This window comes from Phytophthora infestans, genomic scaffold (assembly GCF_000142945.1).
Source record: "Phytophthora infestans T30-4 supercont1.9 genomic scaffold, whole genome shotgun sequence".
NCBI lineage: Eukaryota > Oomycota > Peronosporomycetes > Peronosporales > Peronosporaceae > Phytophthora > Phytophthora infestans.
In genome coordinates, this window is record NW_003303750.1 from 972,694 (window position 1) to 998,980 (window position 26,287).

A 26,287-nucleotide genomic window follows, 5' to 3' on the forward strand; every position below is an offset into this window, starting at 1 on the left:
TGAGCAACCGAAGAGCTTCAAGGAGCTGAAACAACGGCTGTGTCGCCCACCTGTGTAACACTTGCTGGACTTCAGCCAGCCTATTCGCTTGCGCACGGACGCAAGTAAGTTCGCAGCTGAAGGGGTACTATGTCAAGTGGCTGGCGAAGCTGAACGTCCCACCGCCTCCACCGGTCGGTAGATGAGGTCTAATGAGCTCAACTATCCCCTTAAACAACAGGAGCTAATAGCGATGGTAAACGCGGTAGCAGCTTTGCATCTACTGTCTGGACATCCTCCAACTGTTGAAACAGACAACAAAACCCGGAAGGGATCTTTGCTAAAACAAATGACGGATCGGAGGCTCACAGGATGGTATGACATCCTCCTAGGGCTATCAGCATTCTCTTATTTTCCTGGAGCACAGAGCGACAGCGCCGTCGCGATCAGTCGGCGACAAAGACTTGCAGCGAGATACGAAGTATTTCCACGTCTTACATTTTACCTGCTTCAATGATACCTTGCATACGTATAACGGAAGGCAAGACGAACAGCGAATTAGTAGTCGCACTATAGAAGGCGTACAAGAAGGATCGAGGCATTCAATCTCTCCTTGAAGCCGTCAAGCATCGCACTGGGAAATCGAGCTTTCGAGTGAAGCACCGATTTCGGTGCTTCTCCGAATCCAACGGGCTAATGTGGTATCAATCACCAACCGATGTTGTGCCTCGTTGAGCTGTCCCGAGCGATACCACGCTTTGTCAAACGATAATCAGCTAGTGTCACGACTCCAACTGCGGTGGACACCCAGGTGACCACCGGACGTACTTGACGCTAGCGAGGCCTTGGTATTGGTCCTAGATGTTGAAGTCGATGAGCGGTTGCAAGTCATGTCAACGTAACAAACCGCGATGACAAAACCGCCGGGCTTTTGGAGTCGCTGAGATTTCGGATGAGTGTTGGACTTACCACGAACGAAGCATGCGATTCGCTACGTGCGCAGCCTAAACGGGAGCCAAGACCAATTGGGATGCGCGTTGCCTTAGCTTCAAGAATACCTGCCGTGATCGAATCGAAAAGGAAACGCACCAAGCTGCATGGTCGTTCCCTCCGACAGCAAGCGATTGCGCACACTTTCAACATTAATAAGTGCTTGTAAACAGGCCACCGATAATACAACTGCAATGAGATTCTTGCTTTTTAGTGAATTCAGTACGTACAGGACAATATTTGGTATTTGCAAATACGTAATTTCTTCGATAAGAGCCATATCACACCACTACTTCCAAAATACATTGCTGGTTGGTGAAGGGGCTGTCAATAACATAGTGGACTGGATAATGGGGAGGACTGAGCTGGATGCTCCCAAGGACTTGCCAACCAACCAAGCAGTGGTTGGTACTCAGTTTCGCTTTGCTCGGATTGAGTAGTTTTGTGAAGCCTGGACTACAAATAATTCATGAGGATTCTGAAAATATAATTCTGAATTTTAGGTTCGCAACTGAAAAAAAGATTATTCCACACAAATATTGCCACTTTATTTTCGCTGCAATGGAAGGCCTGCTTGAAAGACCCCATTAACTTTTTGTGGTCGTTTGTTGATGGCACCAGGTCCTTCTACAAGTTAAATCGCCAGACTTATATTTTTCCCACGTAGAGTCCGATGACAGCAGCAAATTGCATGGTCCCATGGCCACGTAGGGTTCGATGACAGCAGCAAAATGCATGGTGCCGTATATGCCCAGCCGTCGTACATAATGCCGAACAGGATGCTAATCGCTTCGGCGATCACGACACCCTACTTTGTAGCAACTGTAATATCTCTACTTTGACAGCTTTTGAGTCGGTCGATCACCACTTAGATTTCCTTGTAAGCTCGTCGTCGACTCCGCAAAGCGGCATGCCCCGCACGATCACCCACCCGGGCCTCTAGTAGCAATGATAGATTTCCTAATTTGCGAAAACAAAAGTTTGAAGGGGGCGCTCGGTACCGTGGCTGTGCGATGCGTACTGCGCGCGGGAGTCATCGTGACGGCTTAGCAGGAACACGAGCTTAGAATCGCCTGCACCGGGTGGCTACTTGCAGTGAGCAAGGCAAATCTCTTAGCAATGGGCTCCTTCGTCGTGAGGCTAGAAGAAGAAATCACAGGAGCCACTCTTTTATTTCAATGTCGTAGCTTCGAAAATTGCGATGTAAGTGATAGCAACTAGAATTGGCTGCGAAGTTTGCGTTGAGCTTGGTGAGCCACTCGCTTTTGCTAAACACTCAGTGCCAAACCGTCAGAAAGGGCCGTTTTGTTTTGAGCTGAACAGGTCACGCAAAAGTAACCTGGTCTGGCTGGATATTTAGCCTGATGTTGGTTGGCAATAACGAAGCGGTGCAAAGAAGCTCTGGAGCTAGAGGAACTAGAGAGTTGGACTGATAGTAAAAATTAAAATTAGTTGCTGTAAAATATTATTATTTCGTGAAACTTACCGGTAATGCGAAAAATACTAATATTATTTATTTCTTTTTTAGATATTAAAAAAATTGTCAATAGTATTTTATGAGTGCTCGTTTTTTAGATGTCAATTCTCAACGAAAAGTGCGAAAAGGATGTGAGAGGAACTGACCTGTTCTCGCAGACCTCTGACCTCATTTATCGAGTTGCTGGGAGGTCTTCGCTACTACCACATGAGCTAAGTTATTATAGTGTCCAGTAAATTTTACTGACGGGTAAACGCCCCGCACTAGGAAGCACTACAACCAACAAGGATAATACTCGATCTCGGTAATTTCTTCCGGAAGTAAACGTATAAAATAGGAAGCGGCATTCTTTCGACAATGCACAATACATTGTACCTGTACAAACATGTACATTCAGTGCCAATACAGGAATACACACACGTAAACTACATGTATATAGAAATCTCTATAATAGATTACGAACACGTAAAATGACCAACCGTACATGCAGCACAACGTGTCGAAGCAATCCGAACTGCGATCGTCAAACAATTTTTAAACTCCCAGACACTCCAACCAACTTGCGGGCCAAAGACCATCGCACCAAAACTTTCGTCGACCTCATGCGAGTACTACAGTTGATCTATGTCGCTGCACTCGTATTACGCTGCGCTGCTGTTAAGACCGCTACCAAGTCCCACACGACCAGCACAGTGAAAATCAACTCGGAAGCGGATGCTGTGTCGCGCGTGTTAGCTACGCAAGCCACGCGATCTCTCCGACAGATTGATCAAGAGAAGCTGGCTGAAGATGATGACGAAGATGAAGAGAGAGGCTTCAGTATCTCAGGTCCAGTGGAGACAATTGTGACAAAAGCGCGAACTGGATTGAAATCAGTGCTCACTAAGATATCTATTGAGCGCGTACTGTTAGCGAGCCAACTGTCAGAAAGGTACCCATACGCTCAAGGTTTGAGTCTCTCGACGCTGAAGCAGTTGGCCACCATCGAGAAATTGAGGAAGATCGATATCGAAAAGGGCATCAAGGGCTCCAAGTTGACGCCTGGTAGCATGCGTAGGAGTATGGAGAAATTCCCAGGTATGAGCACGGTTCCTAGACAGTTTCTCGAGTCTCATGTGGGCCGTGAAGGTCAGCGCTTTGGTAGAGATGGCAGTCGGTTGCTATCCGCGGGGGTTGTTACACGTGTTAATGAGAAGGGAGAACATCAGATGCTTCTGATTTCGAGCTCGAACCCGAAAAAAAGTGACTTTCTACCTCTTGGGTGAGAGCATTAAGAAGGCAGCGTTGCGTGAAGTCATCGAAGAAGGAGGGGTACGTCCACTTTTGTCAGCTTAGGTGTTGATATAAGTATAGCTTACTCGTGATTGTGCAGGTGAGTGCTCAGCTTGCGCATAGTCTGGGCAAGGTGAAGTTCCAGGATGGTGAAAATAAATACACCTACTTCGCGTACCTGATGAGAAGCAACAAGATCTATGACGATTGGTCGGAAAGCACTCGCTACCGCTTATGGGTACGTGCTTCTTCTTGTGATTCTGTTTAGCTTTTTTTGCTGGACTGAGTGTGATTCTTGTTTAATAATTTATTAGGTTCCGATGGCATTCAGCGACTCCAATGAGCAAACTAGATATAAATGGTATTATTGCTCATCGATAAGTTGATTAGCTTCTTCTAATTAAGCTTCGTATTGTATACGCTTTTATAGAAAATGTTGTTGCTGGAATCCCGTCTGTCTTTTATCAGAAACTATACTCTTCAACTATCGTTTGGTCTTCTACGGCCGTGCTGATAAATGTGTTACGCTGCTGGATTATTTAGAAAGGGCATTTACCCACGACATAGCTTCCTGGATGAACGTCCGTGTCAAGGTTATCTTTCGACTGATTCGGGCATTTGGCAGCGTTATGGTCCATAGAGCTGACAAACCAAGCGTTTGGAGGACATAAAGCGAGTTTAGTGCTAACACGTTTAGACAGACGCTTTTTTTGAAAAAGCAACATGCCAGTCGCACACACTCGATGGACAACCCCATACATTTTTGTGACCTGAATGACTTTTTTGCTCAATGGACTAAATGCATACGCGCGTAGAAATGACGTGCAGTCCCGCGCAGTCGCGAACACGTCGTGCATAATAGTCTCACGTCAGAACCGTGCCGATAAGTTGATGTTACTTGTGTCCATGATTGTAGAGAAGTAATATTGAAAGCATCATCGATCTTGTTCCAGCTCGTCTTCATTTCTGACACTAAGAGCGTTTGAACTATTTTTTTCTGCTTCAAGGCAAAGAATCGATCAAATTACCGGCTGGTTAAATTTGGGCCGTTTGCGAAAATGTTGATGTTTTTGTGGCCGGTCGTGATAAATAACCCTACATGTAGCCTTAAGGCAGCACTGTTTCGGTGACCTCTGTCTATGTCCAAACTTCAATCCTAGACACCAGCCACCAGGAACATAAAATGCCATCTACAATATTTGTTGAAGCTCAGAGAAAGCATTCAAAATAGCAAAATTTATCTAATTTAATAATACTAAATTACGAAAACGGCTAATGGTAACCAAAATGTCATACTTTTACGATATCTTATAAAAGAAACGTACTGGATTTTTGAAACGAAGTAGTAATTAAGAAGAACTTAAGTAAATCGGAGCAAGGATTATTTTCAAATGCGTTTTTTATTTGAGCGAAATTGCTAAAGCTAGCTGTATTATCAACGCCAAGACGAGCCATTTAACGCCAAGCTTCCTTTTGTGATAATCATTCTGGAGAAGTGCTGTAGTTGGTGCAGGTCTCGTGCTCTCAGACTCTCTGCGGCAATGATCATAATTTCGTACTTACGTGTTTATTTTCTGTAAATTTCTTTACTAAGGCCTGGATTCGTATTTAAACGCGACAAATACTTCTGGCTGCCAACTGCTAACCTTTTCCAGGCATTATCCTTCAGTCATATTTTTTTGACATTGCGATCTATTTCTAGACAAATATACGGTTTTGCCCTTTACTTAGGGGATGGCTGACTTCAGGATGGTTAGTGAACACAAAAATGGTTTTAACCCTTCCACTACGACATTACGGATAATCCGGAATCTAATTTATAGAAGTAAAATTGTTCCGAGATGTCCGCAACAACATTCGAGGAACGACAATTCGGCATAATGAATTTTGTATGCGATAAATTTAAACGGGTTAAGTGTAAGCTGCACACCACATGCGACACGGGATTGTCAGGAAGCGGTTAGGTTTACAGATATAAGGAGTCAAGAGACTCTCCCAGCCCTCCATTTGGAAATCAGCGCCGGAGAAGAGACCATCACTACTGAAGATGTTCACCTTCGAGAAATCGTTCAACCAGATATGGCGCGAATTGAAGAAGAAAGGCTGGCTGTATCGAAAATCCTCAGGCCTCAGCAACGCCCCCCGCTACCTCCCCCCCAGTGGCATCCTCGCGGGATCGGAAGGCGTGGACTACTTTGGAGGTAAGACTACCGATGCGAATGTGCTGTATCGGCAACTAACCGTGTACGCTTGTCAGGCGAGATGAGTCTGCTTCGCTACTGCCGCCGTAAAGGATGGCTTGCCTTTGAGACAGCTCCACCAGCTTCTACGCCGACCGTCGCCGATCCCGAGCAACCCAAAAATGCTCCTGGTCCGTCCGAGACTACGTCAGCACTGTCTGAAGAGAATCCCGCACGGTCAGAAGGAGATTCCGAAGCGGTGCCTGCGCCGTCCGAGCCTGGATTAGCTGCACCCGTTGCCGCACCGAAGGAAGCTGCTGCGAAGAACACTGCGATTGCTTGGCCGAGGGCTGCTGCCAAAGCCACTGCCCCAGCGAGAGCGTTGACTATCTCAAGCGTACCACCTGCCCCTGGCAAGGCCAGAGGTTCTAGCAGACCACGACCCGCAAGCAAGGCAACTAGTTCGGCACACGACATTGAAACGGATCCGCAGCCTCGACCGAAAGGCAAGCGCAAGACATCGAGTACAAGAACGTCTACGAAACGACCCCGTACTGGTACGTTTGAGTTTCTGATGCTGACTGTTGCGAAATATATATTAAAATTCTTGTTACGGATTGTGCAGTTCCTGGTGTTCAGAAAACGACCTTACATACCACGGATAATACCCCGCAACCTGTTCCGGATACCCCTGTCGAGGTTGAGGAAACTTCTGAATCGTCTATTACGGCGGTACCCACTCCGACAGCAGTTCCAAGCGCGGAGCAATCTGGAATTTCTCTAGATGACTTCGATTAAAATACCTTCTTGGATGCACTGCGACGGGACCGGCTGTTTGGGCCAACTGATGCTGATGATATAAACATTGGAGGTGGCGACTGGTTGATCCCTCTAGATTCCGAAGCGGAAGCTAACGAAGAGTCCATTCTGGCGGACGAGAACGATGAAGAGGACGAGGCAGTTGCTGTTGCTGTTGATGACCAAGCTGATGACGACGTGGCAACTGAGCGTGACGAAGTGCCAGTGGAGTTTAGCGTGACTGGTCCAGAGCTTGACAGACTTCAAGCAGAGGGGTGGGAGGTGTTCGATGAACGCCACGCGGGCCAAGTGCAACACGATGCATTACCCCTCTACGACGGCCCATCTGGTCCAACCCGAGCTCGCTGGCATACAACTTCAATAAACATTTCTAATGGTTTATAATTGTTCCAGGCTGACTAAAAAACGTTTTTCTCGGTTAGTTTATTACGCCACACTCCGCGCATCACGCACTACATCGGTGGTTGTAACTCACTCAGATTTAAGAGTTAGAGCGTACTATTTAGATGTAGTTCCTGCTATCACTTCGAATAGGCTCACGTGCTAGCGCTTGCGATTTCAATAAAAACTGGTAATTTTGAAGTGAGTGCAAGTGCCTAAATGTTGCATGTGCTTCAATGTTGTAGGACCGGAATTCACAGTAAGATTATCAACTTTGCATTAAGCTTGCAGCCTCATGAACCCTCGACTACAGCTTTTTCTTGATTAGAGTAAGCATGAAGACATCCATCGTCAGTCAACCTGGAGGCACCAAGCATGCGTACTGTAGAAAACGGATCCACAACGAGGTCCAAGAGTCCTGCTGCCAACTCGGCACGGGGCTCCAGTTTGAAAACTCGACCAGTAGAATTGAAGTGAAAGCGCGATACGAAGGGGAAGTCATAAGTCTTGCCGACAAGACGCTGTACCATGTCTTCATCCGCAAGAAGTGGCTGAAAGAAATGTTTGATAGTGTCACGTGAGATTCGCAGGGTGCTTCGGCCAATACACTGGACAGGATACACGTCCGGGTCGTCGCTCTGCAGCGGCTGGATCTCCTGGCAATGTAGCGTGATCTCTGCGTGGTAGCGCGAGTAGTTGTGCCACTGCATTAGGAACGTGTCTAGGTCACGGAAAGCGGAAGACTGCACGTCTGGTAGCATCATGCTTCGCAGCAGCGCTTCAACCATCGGCGCATTGCTGTGGTTTGGGTCGTATCCGTGCGAGAAGCTGCGGTAGTACGCGTGTACTTTGTCCGCCACGAGCTGCATGGCATTCGCTCGACGAGCTAGGCTCAGTGCCGAGAGCAGCGCTTGTCGTCTCTCCAAAGCCAACACCTGTTGACGCATGCGCTGCATCTCTTGCCTCGCCAAAATCTCACGCCGAGTCTCGGTCTGGTTCGAGCCGGGCTTGGAGCTCTGCACGCGTCTGAAATGCGCACTCGTAAGGTCCAATTTGCTCAGTGTACGGCAATTTTTGGACACCCGTCGGACACGTCGTCGGCGCTGATTTGTAGCGAGCGCTTCGGCTTGTACCGTCGCTAGGACAATCGCCTTCTCTAGCGCCGCGACGCACTGTGGGGAGTGTTCCACCAACTCTGGATCCGTGGTATCAAGCGCGGTGGGAGGAGTACACTCGTCGTTATTAGACCATTCTTCCTCTGTCTTTGACTCGTGACAACAAATAGTCCATCGCGTTTGACTGCGTTTATTGAGACTTGACAGCATGACGGTGGCATCGAAAATGATTGAAGAATCGCCCGTCCCGAACTATTTTGGCGTCCAGTGACACGTTGCCGTGATGGCAAACGAGTCGTTAAACGGCTGACCACTCGGTCGAACGGCTCTCGATAAACTTACGACGTCCCCACGATAGAATTAAGCAGAGCAGCAGCGCTGAATTTCTCAACGTATTCTTCCTCCCATTTTTTTCTGATGCGGTCGTTAGCAGCGCTACGTCTTCCAGGCACGAAAACAGTACTGATCTCAAAGGTGTGTCAATGGATCCGCTAAGCTTCGCCTGTGTAACTGCGTCCGTCATGTTCACCAGGACGAAAGATGCGAAAAAGTGGAAACGAATGGGCTGAGTCGATCTGATTTTTTCCACCAAATTTAGTGAAAGCGACTTCGTGGTATTACTATCGAGCCAGAGGGCGATAGTATTTTGAAAATTGAATATTCAGAATTCTCATATTACTATTGGACATCAGTCCAACTGTTGGCAAAACTTCGATTGTATTCCTTACTGTACTCTTTTCGTGGCCAGATGTTATTTTGCGGACCTTTCCAGCGTCAAAAGTGAGTAAGCACTGTATCGTGCGAGAGGATATGCAGTGCCGAATCTTGGGCGCCATCAGCATACAGTAGTCGGCCAACCCCGGCGAGAGAGGTGGCCTGAAAGGAGTAGCCTTTGCTGATAGCGTGACAAAGTAAACTACTACGAGCTATCACCTGTTACGGACGCCGGTAAACTAATTTTAAAGTGCCAATGACAAACTTTGAGCAGCTTGGTAACTCATCTATGAGCCTGTGATAAGAGCTGTAGTGACAGATAATAATCATTTGAAATTACACACTTCAAAACAGGTACATGTAATCGGCTCAGCGCACCTGCACTTAATTAGTTAATCTGCAGGCATGTAGGCGATCGAGATTTAAAAAATGCAAACGGTTGCAGTTGTTTAAAGTCGATAAAGCGAAACCAAGGTGTTTGTTCTTGTTCTCTGTCGACAGCCTCGTCCACATCGTGCATCTAAATAAATCTGTAGCCTGTGACGCTAGATTAAGGCGCTCAGCAGTGTCAACACACCACACCAACCTTACTATTACTCTCACAATTGTTCCGGGCTTCATCGGTCGGTGGATTAAAACCGATTACGCAGTCATTGAAAATATAATATCGTATTCACTTTAATTAAGCCAGAAACTAAAGAATATCATTTCGTCTCAGAAGATTATATTATGAAATATTTTTAATTAGCTGCGATGTTACTTCACCGATTCTGGAGTCACCATTAACCCCTGGTAGTAGACGTGCTTGTTCCTCTGATATCACCAAATGTCAGATCCATACTACTTTTTGACTTAGCAAATCCCTTAAAAAATCGAAACGGCATTGTCAGAGAAGAGCTAGCTTCCAGAACATTTATTAATAAGGGCACATTATTTATTATCGTTTCAAAAGAAAGTGCCGACTTGCCTGTCACAGTGAAATACTATTTGTGTAGTGTAGCATGCGAATTTGAGCAGATATTCAAGACTGATTATGACTACTTAATTCCAACAACAAAAAATCTTATATAATTTGGGTAATTGGGCAACATTTGGTGGTGCATTTCATCTCGCCAGTACAATAGAGCAAATACTCGTCAGTTTTAAAGCCTGCCATCACTACTGCTGCCGTAGATTCTGACCGAATGAGTTCTTTGGTGAGCCCTCGGTTCACTCAGCAGAGGGTAAGGTGGCAAGAAACGTACTTAAGTAAAATGTCATAAAGTATCATCTAGTATCTAATATTTTTTAAATCTTCGAGCTAATATTAAAAAAATGTCAACTTTTGAAAATCTAAGCTGCTATTGATATTTACTACTGAGAAAGATATTTTTTTTCTAAAATATAAATTTGTTTTGGCGCTGATGATGAGTAATCACATGACAACAACTGCTCAGATTCTGATTCTGAGTCTCAGAACCCCAAATATTTGGATTAGACTACCGATTGATATTTTGACTGTAGCTAAAGCTGAAACTTAAATTTGTTTAAAGCTAAACATTACATTTTGCCGGACCAGTCATCGATTGTATTGACCAGCATGAGCGAACTGTATAAGGAGGCCGCGGCGCTCCTGCACAAGCTGGAGCAGCGTCAGGGTGGGCTCAAGAGCCTGGCGTATGCGGACTCTACAGTGCACAAACGCAGCTCGTTCGCGCTGGTGTGTGAGACGCTGCGTTACAAACCATTGCTTCGCGAGCTGCTGGCGGCCGTGCCCGAGTGCTACAAGGCTCTCAAGACGCCCAAGAACGCAAAGGAGCCGCCTGCGCTCGTGTTTGTGGCGCTCTACGACCTGTTGCTCGGTCGCCAGAAGATTCAGGGCGGTGGCTACGTCAAGAAGGCGCTTATGCAGCACCAGACGAGCTTCCGCGCGGCGCTGGCGAGACTTAAAATTAAGCGCAAAGTGGCGTCCAATGAGGCGTTGCTGCCGCCCGAGAACCGTCAGCAACACCTTGCATTGCCTCGCTACGTGCGTATTAACACGCTACTGGCCTCGCCCGAGGAGGCTAAGGCCTTTGCGAGCGAGTACGATGCCAAACAGGACCGAGACGTACGCGACCTGCTCGTACTACCGTCGGGCACGGAGCTGCACGAGCACGAGATGGTCAAGAGCGGAAAACTCGTGCTACAGGATAAAGCCAGTTGCTTCCCGGCCTATGTGCTGCATGGAGAGCACGCGGAAGCCCAGGACAACCAGGGCGACGTCATCGACGCGTGTGCTGCGCCTGGCAACAAGACGAGTCATCTCGCCATGCTCTTGCAGCAACAAGATGGCGACGGAGAGGACGCCACATGTCCCAAGCGACGCGTGTTTGCGTTCGATCGGTCACCCAAGCGACTCGACTTACTAAAGCGCCGTATGACGCTCGCGGGGGCGGCGACTCGAGTACAAGTCGAACTCCAGAGCTTCCTGGACGTGCCGGTGGATGACGACATGTACCGTAATGTTCGTAGCATTCTACTCGATCCATCTTGCTCTGGTTCAGGCATGACAAACCGCCTAGATCACTTGCTAGACATTGCTAGTTCGCATGACACGGTACTAGAGCCTGACCATGGCGCGGAATACGAGGAAGACACAGCGAAACGTTTGCAATCGCTCGCTGACTTTCAGCTACAGGCGCTGCGCAAAGCGTTTTCCTTCCCACAGGTCAAACGTGTCGTGTACTCGACGTGTTCGATTTTCCAGAAAGAAGACGAGGAGGTTGTGGCTGCAGCTCTGGAATCAGAAGAGAACAGCGGCGTGACGCGTCCATTTGTGCTTAAACCAGCGCTTACGTCGTGGCCACGTCGTGGGCTTCAAGTTGCAGGGCTGACGGCTGAACAGGCCCAAGCGTTAGTGCGAGCCAATGGGCTCGAGGACTCGACTAACGGATTCTTTGTGGCGTATTTCGAACGAGCTGATAGCATTGCACAAGGGCAGGAGACACCCAGCAGCACTAATCTGACGTCCTTACCAACTTTGTTAAAGGAAGACACGGCAAAAGTCGATACGCTACAAAAAGGTAAAAAACGCAAGACTTTGTCTGCCACGCAGAAGGAAAAACGCAAGAGGCGGAAGCGCGAGAAACGGAAAAAGAACGACAAGGCAGGATCGACAAGCAAACAAGATGAAGAAGAATACAACAGCTCAATAGATTCAAGCCTTTCTCGCTAGAAGATGGAAAGAGATCGCCTGTTGCAAGAAATTACTTGCGGAGTATATTACGTACAACTCCACCAAGTGGTTAATCTCCCGCTCCTATGAAAACACCTGAGCAGTGTATACTACTAGACACACTGCTAGCTTGTTTTTCGGACGTTCCGTTAGCTTGCGAAGCGTGTCAGCTCTTACGCTTACAATCAGCCAGCTCGTCTGTGCATCACTAACTCAAGCTCGCTCATTGGATTCGTTTTTTTTTCATATACATGTATTTACGCCCGACTCCATTGCGCCTTACCCATTAAAAGACAACTTATCAAAAATAGTAAGGCTACTATTAAACACTTTGAAGTATGCAACATAATTGCGTTTCTCGTGCTAAGTTGTACAAGTATTAATAACTGCAGCATTGCATATATCACACATATTTTTGTCTGCACCTTTTCACCTTCAAAATGGCAACTGCTTATACTGCTGCCAATCATCTCTGCTTTCATTTGTTAGATTGAAACATCGCGCCGTTAACGCTGTCAATTCTTCACCACGGCAAAAATTCAGGCCCCTCCGTAGATCGTAATGATGGTGGGTGAATGCAGCATCCCCATTAAGATCGGCAAACCGAGACGGTCACTCTCGCGCGAAGTGTTTATCAACCAAGACCTGTAGTATCTAATCACATGGCATATTCGCTGAGAAGCACATATCGCTTTTGTTCGCTTTTCAGACGAGGTGACATTTTGAATTTACATTTTGCCATCTTGAGCTACGAACTTGCCATTTTGAAGGTGAAAGGTGTGCTATTTCCACCTGCAGCTTCCCTTTTCAACATTTTCATATATTATTGCGCATTTGTACGGGACAGCTCTGGATTATATGTGGCTACTACAGATATATTCTTCTTTTAATTCTCCAATGGGTGATGGTATGATGGTATGGTATGGTACCTTTGCGCTAGAGAAACCGATAGCATACTTACATGTGAATAGAGTAATGAGAGCCGTACTCGCATACTAAAGCTAAGTGTGTGTTAGTACCATAAATCTAAAACAAAGTCAAAGTTGTTTATTAGATCAGAGCCTCTGACAACGTCGCCAAGTGTCTAATGAAGTGTAAACATGCAGCAATGTGCTTGCTCCGTTCACGTACTTGTACGTGTATTCATTTTATTGCAGGCCTCTAGTTTTAATACATCTCCTGCGTACTGTTTCCATAGGGTATTTCCGGGACCCATAACAAGTTTCTGTTAACCCCTCTAATCCGAAGATTATTCCGGAGTATCCGTAATTCTTAATATATGAGTTAATGTATGCCGGAAAATCAGTACAATTTACCCTGTTGTGAGCCGTTTCGCGTGACACGTGTCCAGATTATGGCATGTGATTGGCTAATTGTGAATGATGTGCAGAACAGAACTTGTCCATAAAACTTTCAATTGCGATCTCCCTGCAAAACCGTTACACCGTACAGCAACAACGAGACAACACTAGAACTCACACAACTGCTCATTCACTTACTCCTCGTCGACCTCGCTCTCAACTTCGGGCCTACGCTTCCTAACAAACCTGATCTTGTGCTGCATCTCTGGGGGGATGGGTATGCCGTTCTTCCAGCTCTGGTGCCACACCTCATTGCATGTTAGAGCGCTGCCGTGCCCCAATCTGCGCGCCTTGTTACACAAGGTGACTCTCCCCTTCTTGACCGTTGAGCACGAAGCACAGAAGTAGCTGGTCTCGTAGCTCCGTACGCCAGGCCCAGCGTACGCTGAGCGCACCTTGCACAACCACTGACGACGCTTCACGCCGTTCATTTCCTTGGTCTTCTCGAGTGTGTGAGGTTGACATGGGAGAGGCTCTGTAACTAGACCTGCTAAGTCGTCACCAGCAGCAAAATCCTCACTTGCTTAATTCAGCAGATCGGTATACAGTCGCCGCATGAATGCCGCATGGGTCGGCACCGGTTTCCCGCGGCTGCGCATCGCAATCTTGTGGACGATGAACGTGTTCACCATTGCAATATCAACGAGACCGAGAAATATCGTCTTGTAGTACTTCCGCATGCGAATCAAGCGTTGGATGGAGTATCGCTTTGCCGGCATGTACTGGCGCATTGGGCTGCGGCGATGACGCATCGGCACCATCCCTTCGTCGAACGAAATCCGTGCACCCATTCGGTATCCTCTGAAGAACATCTTCTGCAACGCTTGAACCACGGGCCGAATTTTGAAGACCCGATCCCCACTGTCGGACTGTCGTTCGTTGTCGTTGAAGTGGAGATACCGCGCAATGTCTTGGAGCCGGTCCCGACTCAAGAACTGGCCAAACGTGCCGCGCGCGAGTGCACCCTTGACCTTCGTGACCCAGTGCCGACTTAGACTCTCTCGGCGTGGCTCCAGTGCTCGTGCGATAAGCAAACCGATGAACCGAATGATCTCGTGGGGCCGGATGGATGGCTTGCGCGCTAGTTTTGCCTTGTACTCATCAATGGTCAGCACTATTGTTGAGGGGACGCGTTCGCGCCGCTGACGTGCCCGTGCACGCATTTGCTGCGAAGTACTGTCGATGCTGTCCGTACGATACTTGTTCGTCTCGGCTGCAATCTTTCGCCACAGATCCTTCGGCAGGAAAAAGTAAAATATCGCGATAGGATTCTCCGAAGATGCACTAAAGCGAGCTGTAAAGGCTTTTTGGGTCCGGCATCGCGTCAATTGAGCTACTGAAACCCAATTATTACGTTGCTGACAAGATGCTAAGCTCAAGAGGGGTCGATGTCTTCTCCCAGTGCTTCCCAAGGACGTCTACGGGCTTAGAAATTTTTCAGTCCATGACCTGCTCAAAGTGGTTAGGTCTTAGGAATAAATTCCGTTTCTATTGTTTTTTTGTTTGATTCGCAATAATCTATAGACGAGATAGATCGGTAGTTTTTTTAAACCAAGATTTAACACCGATTAAAAATATATATTCAGCGTCTTTTATCAAAGTTTGCATTTTTAAACCATTAGCGAAAATACCATTCTATTCGAGAACGAGCTGATGGATGTAAACGTGTTTGTACAGCATCATCAAAGCGAAGAAAGGCACAGTACCGACCGCCAGACACAAATACAAAGCAGAGCGACCGATTTTGTAGTAGTATTGGCATTGCGTGATTCCTAAGCAGAGACTTTATTTAAAACTCCTCGTGAGGCGGAAAGAGATTGACATACGGCATCGGCATGATGCTTGTAAGTGCCAGTGCAGCAGCGAGTACTTCCTGCTCTAAACCTGCTGCTCTCGATGAACGCGCTCTATTCAACCAACATACAGCTCACTATAAGTGCACACCGTCGCATCGCAGTCGCAATCTGAGAGGCGTCGAGGGTGAGACGAAACTAATCTGTATCCGACCAAAGAATTAAAGTATAACCAACAAATTAGTTTATCTCCCTGCTGTTCATCAACGCCATTCATCAACGCATACTTCACAGTGTCGAATCGACACCAAAGCTTGGACCTCACTTTTGGAGTTTTGTGATGGCTCCCATGAGCTTTGAATACCTTCCATCCTCGTCATGATACTAGCGGCCCCAGCTCGTCCGGTGCAATAGTGAAGGAATGCGAAGCAATCGCGATCTCCCAGAACGATTATTTCCGCACGCGGACCTAGGCGGTCACATCAACGTTTCGTCGTGGTAGACTTTCAAAAGCGAGCCATGTACAGCATATTCAGCTCCACTGAGAAGCCGATGGTTAAGGAACGCATGGCGCTAGGAAAAACAACAATGGTTAGTAAACTATATACCGTACGAGCTACAGCCAAAAGTGTCCCAAAAAGAACAACGTACTACTAGAACAGTGTTACAGTAAAATCTATGTCTCCTCGAGGGCATATACCACTCGAAAAGGTCCGAGTGCCAGAATTGCAGTGAACAGGGACTACGTGATGCAGCACAGCCAAACGGCGACAAAGAACTTTAGCTGCCCAATGCAGCCCGACGTAATCCACTGGATATGAACAATATCATACGTCCTCTGGTGTGTCAAAACTCGAACAACGTTAGTCTTTTTGACATAGCGAGATGCGTACAAGCGTGCAACCACTCGTACCATACTGCAGCAAGCGGATGTGGGTCATGTTGAGGTAGCCAGCTTGGAGCCGTTGATGACCTCAGATTTGTGTACTGGATTCTCTTCGCTTAACTCAACAATTAAATCACTACAGCTTACGAATTCAGAACAAAGGGAAGGTCAGGCGTATTCATCGGAAGTGATCCGCAAAGAAAAGGGTATTTCGTGTACGTTTCCGGGCAAGGAAACCGGGTAGCTCACAGCCGTAGTGTCATTTTTCTCGAGCCTCCGAACCCAAAGCAGCTTCTCGCGACCCGAGCAGCCACGAGGACCCGTTCCAAGCAGCCACGAGTGCAAATGAAGATGCAGAACAGCAAGATGAAGTTTCAGCCGACTCGAGCTGGGGTAGGGGTGAGTCAGAGACTTTCAGCCAGCGTGGTCTGAGAGAGACTCAATCGGAGCACTATCCAGCACGACCAATCCGACCATGCTTTTTCTCCCTCTCAAGTGGCAGAGCTGAACGGTACTAATGAATTGACGCGTACCCGACGATCCGAACGAGTTGCAAACCGTTCGCTTGGACTCGATCCAAGCGCTGCCCACGTTACCCTGAGAGAAATTTTTCGCGAGCCACTCAACGAAAACGAAGCAAAAGCATCAAACGAGTGGCTCCAATGGGAGCAAGCAATCAGGAGGGAAATTGAGGCCTTACATAACAACGACAAGTTCGACGTGGTGAAAACCCTACTTGGTTCCCGTAAAATTGGTTCGACCATCGTGTTTCGCGTTAAAATGAGCGAACATGGGGAAGTTGGGCAGCTGAAGGCCCGCATTTGTGCTCAAGGATTTACACAAGACTTTCTGAAGGATGACTTTGAGACATACGCTCCAGTAGCCAAACTCAACTCAATACGCGTATTTCTTGCGTTGGCTACTAAAAAAAGACGCGCGTACGCCAGGGCGATGTCCCTACAGCGTAGGGTTGACTGAAGTTAGCAACCCCGCGGTTTTGAAGAAACTAGTACGTCGCATGTGTGGCGCCTGGTAAAGGCCCTGTACGGCCTCAAACAAGCCGGGCGAGAGTGGAACATGGAGCTGAACAAGTTCTTAGTCTCATATGGACTTCAACCCACGAGAGAGGAGCCATGCGTGTACACCCATCCAGCTGACGACCTGATTGTATTCATTAATGGCGATGATATTCTGATAGGCTACAGAGATAAACCGGTACCTCAAGGACTAATGCAAGCCATGAAGAACAAGTACCAATTTAAGGACTTAGGTGACGTGCGTTGGTTTCTCGGAATAGAGATCACCATGGACCCATCGAGCGGAGGGACTACTCTCGACCAATATAAATTTGCGGTCGAGCTTCTTCGGCGCTTCGGAATGGACGATTGCCGTCCTCGCAAAACGTCACTTGATCATGGAGTACTATTATACAGCAAAGCTCCGGATGAAGATGATGCAGGAATGCTCCCTACAGACAAGCTGTCGGCGCCCTGTTTTATCTTGCACGAGTTGCAAGACCAGACATCGCCTTCGCCGTCAATCAAGTCGCTGTTCACGCATCCAACCCAAGCAATGCGCATTGGAATGCAGTGAAAAACATTTTACGGTACATTGAAGGAACCAAACAAAAGGGACTAGTCTGTAAAAGAAATGAAGATTCAGACCCGTCAAGCTCCATACAGACGAGGATTAAGCTAATTATGAGGAGGATCAAAAATTGGTATCGGGGATTCTTCTCCAAGTTTACGGAAACACTGTATCATGGCAGACCAAGCGGCAACGACTCGTGTCCAGCTCGTCAACTATTGCAGAATACATTGCCGCAGCGACGGAGCCGTGGAAGCGTTATGAACACGTTCAACGCTTCAAAGATTGATGGGGACCCAACAGATGTCCATTATTCCAGCCATGATAGATAGCAAATCGACTATCAAAAGACTGACCAACGAAAAAAGTCGGAGGCTCAAAAGTCTGTGCATTGCCGCTTCTTCTCAATCCGTGACGCCGTCAGCTCAGGTGACGTCCAGCTCGCTTATTGCCCCACGCCCATCAGGTTGGCCGATGGCTTGAACAAGGCACTTGGAACTGTTTGCTTTCGTGAGCTAAGATCCACCATCGGTGTTGTGGAGCTCACTACCGACGCCGTCTTCAGCGCTGGTGGGGGAGTGCTGAGGTAGCCAGCTTGGAACGTTGATGACCCCAGATTCGTGAACTATATTCTCTTTGCTTAACTCAACAAATTAAATCACTCTTGAATTTTCCAAATCCCACATAGAGGGAGAGTAACATCAGGTCATTCTAATTCGGATGCAAGTTTGAGACACGCTTGTTGACCAATGCTATCGACTTAGCTTTTCCAACATTGCAGTTATAGTTATGACTAATATAGAAGAGGCATCTTCACGCATTCTATTGGCTATCTGAAATTCTGAATAAATCCGTTAGACAAGTACTAACCCCCCCCTCCACGACGTCCTAGTTTTTATGGGTGGCACATCCTCCAGAGATAGATCTCTAAAATACAATCTGCTGTCTGTATAGGACGGATGTAATCTAAAGGGTCCATTAAAACTCCTAGCGAGGTTTTGTAGCTGACATGACTTTGACGACAAAATAGTTGTCGCACTAAGGCCAATTTTGTCGGTAGATCGTCTCTCGCACTTCCGGCTGGACGAAATCAAGCACTCTGTAAGCACAATGAATGCTACCGATTGAATGCCATCGACTGGCATTGAACATCGGGCTTCATGCAATGTAGAGTCTACTTCTCAAACCCGGTCCTATGTAGTGCAAATTGGGAGCTCTAATCGTTTCCTTTTGTTGGAGCGTAAGAAATGACATTTTTACAGTCACCCTAGAGTCCGCGCATGCGGACACAACCTGAAACGGTGTGTGGCATCGCATGTCCATCCTAATAGCTATCGGATACTCCACGCTTTTTACTTAGTACGTCGGTGGACATGCGAGCGCTTGTTTATTATTCAATAAACACAAATTTCCAATAACGTTAATAATATTTATTTGTAACATGAGTTTGATTGTACTCGTATTTAGTTATGCTTTAGTAGCAGTGCAATCTGCTATGGATCTCGACCACTAATCGGAGTAGATCATATTACGCCACGCTTGCGCTTTCCACTACCATTTTTAAGTAATTTTTTTTAAGAAGAATTAAAGTCAACAGCTGAGTCTTGTTTCAAGAGGCCTTGAATGGTGTTTTCCTTGTTAGAGTTATACTTTGATATTATTGTTCTTGGTAGGTTTACCAGTACTGCGAATATATATTTGAAACGTTTTACACTTTCACACAAAGAGTGTCGGGGTAGTAAAGCGTGTGAGCTTTCCAAAACGGTATGCGCCATACACATACACTACTAATACATTAAACCAAATTTAATGTGTACGATGGGAGTTAAATGGAATCACGAATCAGAGGAGAGCACTGATCCTATGTAGACCGCCCAGTGTACACGATGGAATGAAAGCGGAAGCACGGAGAGTCGAAATCACGGAGGGTCACGATTAACGAGTGAGGACTGAGGACTGAGCCAAGGAAGGCCCCCAAATTAATTTGAATGGCACGAGTCACGAAAGATCCCCCAGCCAGGAAAAGACGGAAGTACACGAAACGATAGCACACGTGCCACGGCACAGAACCGTACCATTAATCGCTTCAAATTTCTGAACCCACAGACCAAGGATGAGCACGCAAAAAGCAAAACTCGAAAGAACACGTAGCCACGTCAGACCATGGTCGTGAAACCATTGATCCGCGGATCATGTTACCAACATCTCGAGCCGATTAGGTGCGAAAGGAGGCGGGTACAAACGGAGCTCACCGATCTATAGAGCACAATACTACGGTAGAACGAGATAGCACGAGCGACAGAAACACACTATGAGTCCGTAATATGACGGACAACGTTAGATCTCGATACCGCGTAGCCACAAAAGAGCTTGCAGGGACGAAGTCACGGGAAATCACAGAGGAACACCAATCCACTAGACACATATACTCGGTAGAAAGCGGTGTAAAATACAAAATGGAACACGCGGGGGGGGGGCATAATGGCACCAACGACAGAGCATTCCGTACCACCGGAAATAAAGGGACGCAAATAACAACGAGAGAGTACGCAGTAACGAAGCCACCAGAGGAAAAAGGCCACCGACGCTCACGGACCTTTGACGACCACGGTTACTGAAAAAGATGGCGCCACGGAGGCTTATCAAAGTTTTGTTAGGAGCCCCGAAAAAGCGCCGTATAACGGTAAAACACAAAGCCAAGGAAGAAAGCATGACCAATGAGCAGTACGAATCACTGGGCGAGCTCACAGCGACCGGCCAAAAAATCTGAAAGAGCTCGGACCACTGAAGAGGGTGGAGCTCGATGCGAAGTACCGAACTACGGAAGCTTTCGAAACACACAAGAGGTTACAAAAACCGTGTACGATCACGGATGTTTTAAGTGCGTAAATTCAATTTAAAGGAGGCCAGCCGAGACGACGAAGTATTTGTACAGGATCGAACTTTGCCGTACGCGAAATCGCAAAGCATTTCAAATTCAAAAACATGTTTTTCTTTAACAAGCCGTGCCATTAAATAACAAATGTATATGCGTGTCCGTCCGTCATTCGATTCGATCTGAAATTCATTGACTGCCGAGCTGAGCGAGCGGTTAGCTCCGAAAAGGTACGTATACGGAACTGATCAGATTCTAGATCAGATATTTATCTCACTGGAGATCTGACATGGGATCTGAAAATGATTGGTAAGTTCACGCACTTCTTCAGCCTCGAGGCTGCTCGTGCGTTGGTCAGTGGAGAAGATGAATCGAGAGGCAAACGAGGGCGCGTCGGTGGATGCCGAGGTGGAGCCTGCTGAGCCGGCTGAGGGCGCGCCGGAGGATGGCGGAGTGGAGCCAGCTGAGCCGGTCGAGGACGTCGTTAGCACTGAGTTGCTGTTCGAGCAAGCTCGACAGCAACTCGCAAATGATGTGGGGTCTGTGCCACGACGTGGTGAGCGGACGACATGCTTCTACAAGGGCTATAAGTACTGCAAGGCATGGTCGTCCTCAAGGAAAATTGTGTACAGATGCTCTAAGTTTCGCCAAGGTTGCAGAGGAAAGCTGGAGTTTACTATTGCATCGATGGCGTATGCTGCTGTAAAGCTGCACACATGCCGCATCGAAGCCATTGCCAACGTCGTCATCAACGTTGAGGACCAGATGAAAGCTCAAGCCGACCTTCTTGCGATTGAGCACGTCGCTTGGCCTGTGCGCCAAGTGTGGGAAGAATTGCGACGCCAGTTCTACTCAGCTGACAATCCCAACGTTGTTCGTGGGTTGTCAGAGCAACAAGTTGTCCGACGAGTACACCGAGCAAGAAGCGCGCATTACTCTAGCAATGTTCACGGCTCTATTGAAATTCCTCCGCTTTCATTGGCACTAGACGAGGAGCTTTCCTTTTTCCAGTTTCACTACGTCACCATTAACCGCAACGATTTGAACAAGCCTTCCCGCTTGCTTGGGTGGGCGCATCCATCTCTGGTCGCGCTACTACGCTATCATGGTACCACGTTGTTTGTGGATGGCACTTTTCGGTGTGTCCCGCCGGGTTACGCACAGTGCGTTGTGTTCATGGTCCACGACCGAGCCTCTGGAGTGTTCGTGCCGGTGTTCTACATTCTGAGCACCTCGCGTACTGGCGACGCCTACTGGGATATGATTCATTTTATCGTACAATCAACGGACCAGCAACTCGAACCGGCCGAAATTGTTTGTGACTTCGAAGCGCCACTGTTGGACGCACTACAAACACAGTTTCCGAACGCAATTGTGTTGGGGTGCTTGTTTCATCTGAAACAAGCACTCCGACGGGCTATGAAGCGCTATGCTATTCCGGAGGAAGAGTGTCTGATTGCAATGACACGTGGTGTCCTAGACACCCTGACGGTGATTGATCCTGCTCACATCGAGCGAGGTATTAAGTGGGTAAAGCGTGAGATCAAGTTGCGCTGTGCTCAAGCTGGCGTGACCTACTCTACTGAAAAATGGGCCGATTTTTGGGGGTATTTCAACCGCACTTGGCTGGAGCAGTATACCATCGATGTCTGGAACGTATTCGGCATGAACAACGAGTTGGTCGCACGAACGAATAATCCCCTGGAGAGGTTTAACAGGGAGCTTAATACACGTTTCCCAACCCCGCATCCTTCAATGGCGACATTTGTGACGGTGATCAAGGCTATATCAGCTGAGTACGTACGCCGCGTTGCTGATGTTCCTCGTGGGCGAGCCCGCCGTGTTCCTCGCGAGGTCATTCAGCTACCACAGGTTGTGGACATTCCCTCTGACGTTGACAGCGACGTGGATCCTCCACTGGAGGAACTGGAGGCAGTTGCTACACCCGCAGCGGACGGTAGTACACTCACTAGTGCTACGTTGTAGATATGTCCGTGTAGCAACCAGAAGACCTCGGTAAATGCTTCATCTTCTCCCCTTTAAAAGTGTTTTTCTTTGGTTTCAGTCTGTTCATAATTCAGGTCTCAAATCCTGATCTCTAATCCGATCAGTTCCGCATACGTACCATTTGGGAATCTACCGAGCGAGCCTGCTTTATTTACAGCTTTTCCATGAATCAGGTGAGTACTGCAGCGAGTCCGCAGCGAGCGAACGGATGCACCACACGGTAGTAATATGAATTCGCCTCCACCACAAAGCGGTGGCACTCGGGACAACATCTCCCAAAAGATCGACAAAACATTAACCGGATATAGCACCCTCGTTTTACTATGTCTCACCTCAATTTTTTTTTATCAATCATGATACAATTTTTAGATCAGTGTATATTGTGTGGAGAGAGGGGGGGGGGGTAGGCTCGTCAAGAAGGTTTTGTCGTCTTTGATGGAATAAATTTCAGCATCTTTTCGTCATGCCGAGCTTCGCTGCTCGTAACGACTACACAGTATCTTATTGATTTCGAAACTTGGACTGTAAATAAATATAGCATGTGGATGGGTTTTTACAGGCCGGAGTGCGGCAGCCCTCCTGTGGCGATATTGAGATCAAGATTCCGATCGGCTGTACGTCTAAGCTGTCAGCTTGCTGGAATACCTTGGTTATTCGTCATGGTTAGCAATTGATTTTGTTCATTCATAGATTACTTTTGCATTTTTCATACTGCAGTTGTATTGTCCCTTTCTGCCAAAGTACCCTCCGATTTAGGGCCCTTTGTAGGACCTCCACTCCTAGGTAGGGCGCCATTAAACCATCCTGGATATGGTAAAGCTTAGGTAGTACCATAAAATGGAAAGCGCTTCAAAGTACAAAACTTTCGGTGAAACACATCGCTCCTATCTAGCCAAGCAATTATCGTGTTACAGTATGATACTAAGAGCTAAAGGGAGCTGTACATGCTATTTTATGCGGCTAACGCCAGGACGAGTTCTGCATCAAGTCTTTTGAGCTCTGCATACCTGTATCAATGTCTCTATCCATTTCGACCAGGCCCCTTGAGTGAACCTACGAAGGAGAAAATGGCCGGCGAATGTTACTTTCTGTCTCTACGTAAGATCGGAGGCCTTGCGTAATTAAATTACGGGTCGGATTTTTTATGATACTGTTTGGCTATTTTCTAAGTCGTGTCATTTCGGATTCTTTCTATGACATTTGGTTTTTATGTCGGTGGATTAATTGGATGTCGAGGGGCTCCATTGTATGCAGCTAGAAATGCGAAGTGTTTCCATGCAAGCTTTTACGTTTTTTTGGGGTAATTACATATTTTTCTATTAGCAATTTCTAGACGAAATGTGGAAAATACAAACAGCTGCAGATCGCCATCGTAGTATGCTTCAAGTGGTTACTTGTGTCGAGCGGCATCCGTTTTAAGGACTCTTGCCCACGCCCAATCGTCCCTTGCCTTCTTGTCCTCAGCGGAGGGCGGCAATGTGTTGTCCATTTTAGTATAGATTAGCCAGTCTAGGTTGGAGAGTACATGCTGAATTATGCGGACTGACACCGCCAAACTCAGCTTACTCTTGATCTGTCGCACCGGGAAATCCCCATTAATAGCAGTACATAGCAGGACCCGGGCCTCCCGGTCCGACAATGCAGCTACAGGACGGAGTTTCTTGCGTGCTAGCTCCTCTTCAAATAGGACGCGATGTATGGCACCTCGGGAGCGTGTAGCTCACCGCTCAAGCTCTCGCAGGCTGAACCCGCTTTCATAGAGCACCTGGATTCGCGCCTTTTCCTCGTCAGATAGTGGTGGCCCTGTAATCATTAACGTTTTGCTGTAGCACAAAATCTGCGATGTATCACTATTCTGGTATTCACTTAGACTGCACAGCAGAGGGGAACATCTGAAAAGCTGGAAACCAAGTGTACGTTCAATCGCGAACTGGTATTCATTTCAATACAGTTGCCCTTCATGAGAACCAGAGAACCGGCATTCGTAAGCCTTTGTTGCCGGAGATCAATCTATTTCTACTGGGCGGTCAAGGTCCAAAATAGTGTTTAACTACGCTACAAGTTCGAGTGAACAGCGGTCGAACAATTTTACTATTGCCTGCCGTGTAACGTGGAAGCGGATGCATCGCGATTTTGGTAGCAGTCGCTCACATGTCAGCACATGCTGAATTATTTTACAGCTTTTCTAAAAAAATGAAGACGGTTTTGTTGGAATTAAATTCACAACCAGTTGGTTGTTCCACAGTGACCCCAGACAAGTGCTAGGCCAACGTTAAATCGACAGAAGCTCGGAAGCGCGTGGTGTGACGGATGGAGCTAATAACATCCATTATGGCAGGTTTCTTTCTGTACAGTCGTAGTGCGCTACACCACTCTAAACAAGTATTAGTAGAACCTCTACCCAATGGCGTTCTTGCTTCCTCGGACGGAAACAGTCTATCCGTATAAACTTTTTTTACTATCGGCAGGGACACATCTATCGCGTTTTAAGTGAAGCATTGTAAGCTTGAATACGTGGAAGTCTATAATCTTCTCAGACGAGAACAAGTGGAATCTCGACGAACCGACGGCTTCCAGACCTATTGGAGGGACATCTGCCGCTCTCCTCGGCAGACCAAGCGACACCAAGCTGGTGGTAGGGCATCAGCGCCGCAGAAAAGACCGAGCTGGCAGTGCTGCGTGGGAAGCAGAACTCGCACGATAACGTCTACACAGTCTCCGAGATCATGTTTCCATTTGCCCGCACTGACTTTGTCTACTAGCTAGATGATGCATCCATTCATCGGTCTAAGAGGACTTAAGCGTTTTTAACGAGCAAGATATGCAAGTCCTTGACTGGCCTGCTTGATCGCCAAATCTAAATCCCATTGAAAACACGTGGTCAATCATGTGAAGACGTGTATACGCCAACGGTAAACTGCTTCCAGTGTTGATGAGCTGACCGCAGCTCTATACAAAGAACATGACTCGATCGGAGAAGCACGCTTAGCCTCTTTGATAGAGTTCAGGCCGCGCAAGTGCAAGGAGGTCATCAAGAAGTACGGTAAGAAGACACACTACTAACGTAGCCATATTAACTGTAACGGGGTACGTAGCCCTAAGTGTACCCTGGTTACATGAAGTGTGACACTTCACACTTCAGGAGTATGACACGTCATACTCCGAGATATTTGGTACAAGGTACCAAGGTCGTTCAAAGCCAACCATTGGTTAAATGACATTGCATTTCTATAGGTAACTAACAGTTTGTATTAAACCCAAACTTAATCTACCTATAAATATACTCAGTTTACAATCTACCTTATTTGGGTCACTTCGCTCTCTTTAATAAAAGAGGGGACCTGTGAACTGCCGTTCACTGAGAGTTTGTATACTCTCGGAAGATAACTTCCTCTTGCGCAAGGTGCTGTGTGACCTCGTCACACTTGGTAGCACTTGTAGTCAATCCACGCCATCGCGGGTAGACTACCTGAACCTCCGAAGTTCGTTGCCATGCATAGGAACGACTTCTCCCATTTGAACGACTCTCAGTTCGAGTCGGTTCGGAAGATGGCAGGCATCTTCGGGATGGAGGCCCTGCAGAGTCTGGTGGTGTCAACACCGGCTGAGCAGCTCGAGCGCGTCAATCCATTCGACGCGTACGAGCAGGGCCTCA

The 26,287-nt window shown here is 47.3% G+C and overlaps 3 protein-coding genes across 3 annotated transcripts; 2 read left to right on the plus strand and 1 right to left on the minus strand.

Annotated features, from left to right (window-relative positions):
- Positions 1–3,048: 3,048 nt before the first annotated feature.
- PITG_05841 (secreted RxLR effector peptide protein, putative) lies at positions 3,049–3,711 on the plus strand (the record flags this gene model as incomplete). The annotated part of the gene is made up of 1 exon (XM_002998036.1): positions 3,049–3,711. The coding sequence occupies one exon, from the start codon at positions 3,049–3,051 to the stop codon at positions 3,709–3,711; it is 663 nt and encodes a 220-aa protein (XP_002998082.1).
- Positions 3,712–7,391: 3,680 nt separating this feature from the next.
- Positions 7,392–8,054, minus strand: PITG_05842 (uncharacterized protein; the record flags this gene model as incomplete). Its single annotated transcript, XM_002998037.1, has 1 exon — positions 7,392–8,054. One exon carries the CDS (start codon positions 8,052–8,054, stop codon positions 7,392–7,394), a length of 663 nt encoding a protein of 220 aa, XP_002998083.1.
- A 2,452-nt stretch (positions 8,055–10,506) lies between these two features.
- PITG_05843 (uncharacterized protein) lies at positions 10,507–12,103 on the plus strand (the record flags this gene model as incomplete). The annotated part of the gene is made up of 2 exons (XM_002998038.1): positions 10,507–11,847; positions 11,972–12,103. The coding sequence occupies 2 exons, from the start codon at positions 10,507–10,509 to the stop codon at positions 12,101–12,103; spliced, it is 1,473 nt and encodes a 490-aa protein (XP_002998084.1).
- Between the last annotated feature and the right edge of the window lie 14,184 nt (positions 12,104–26,287).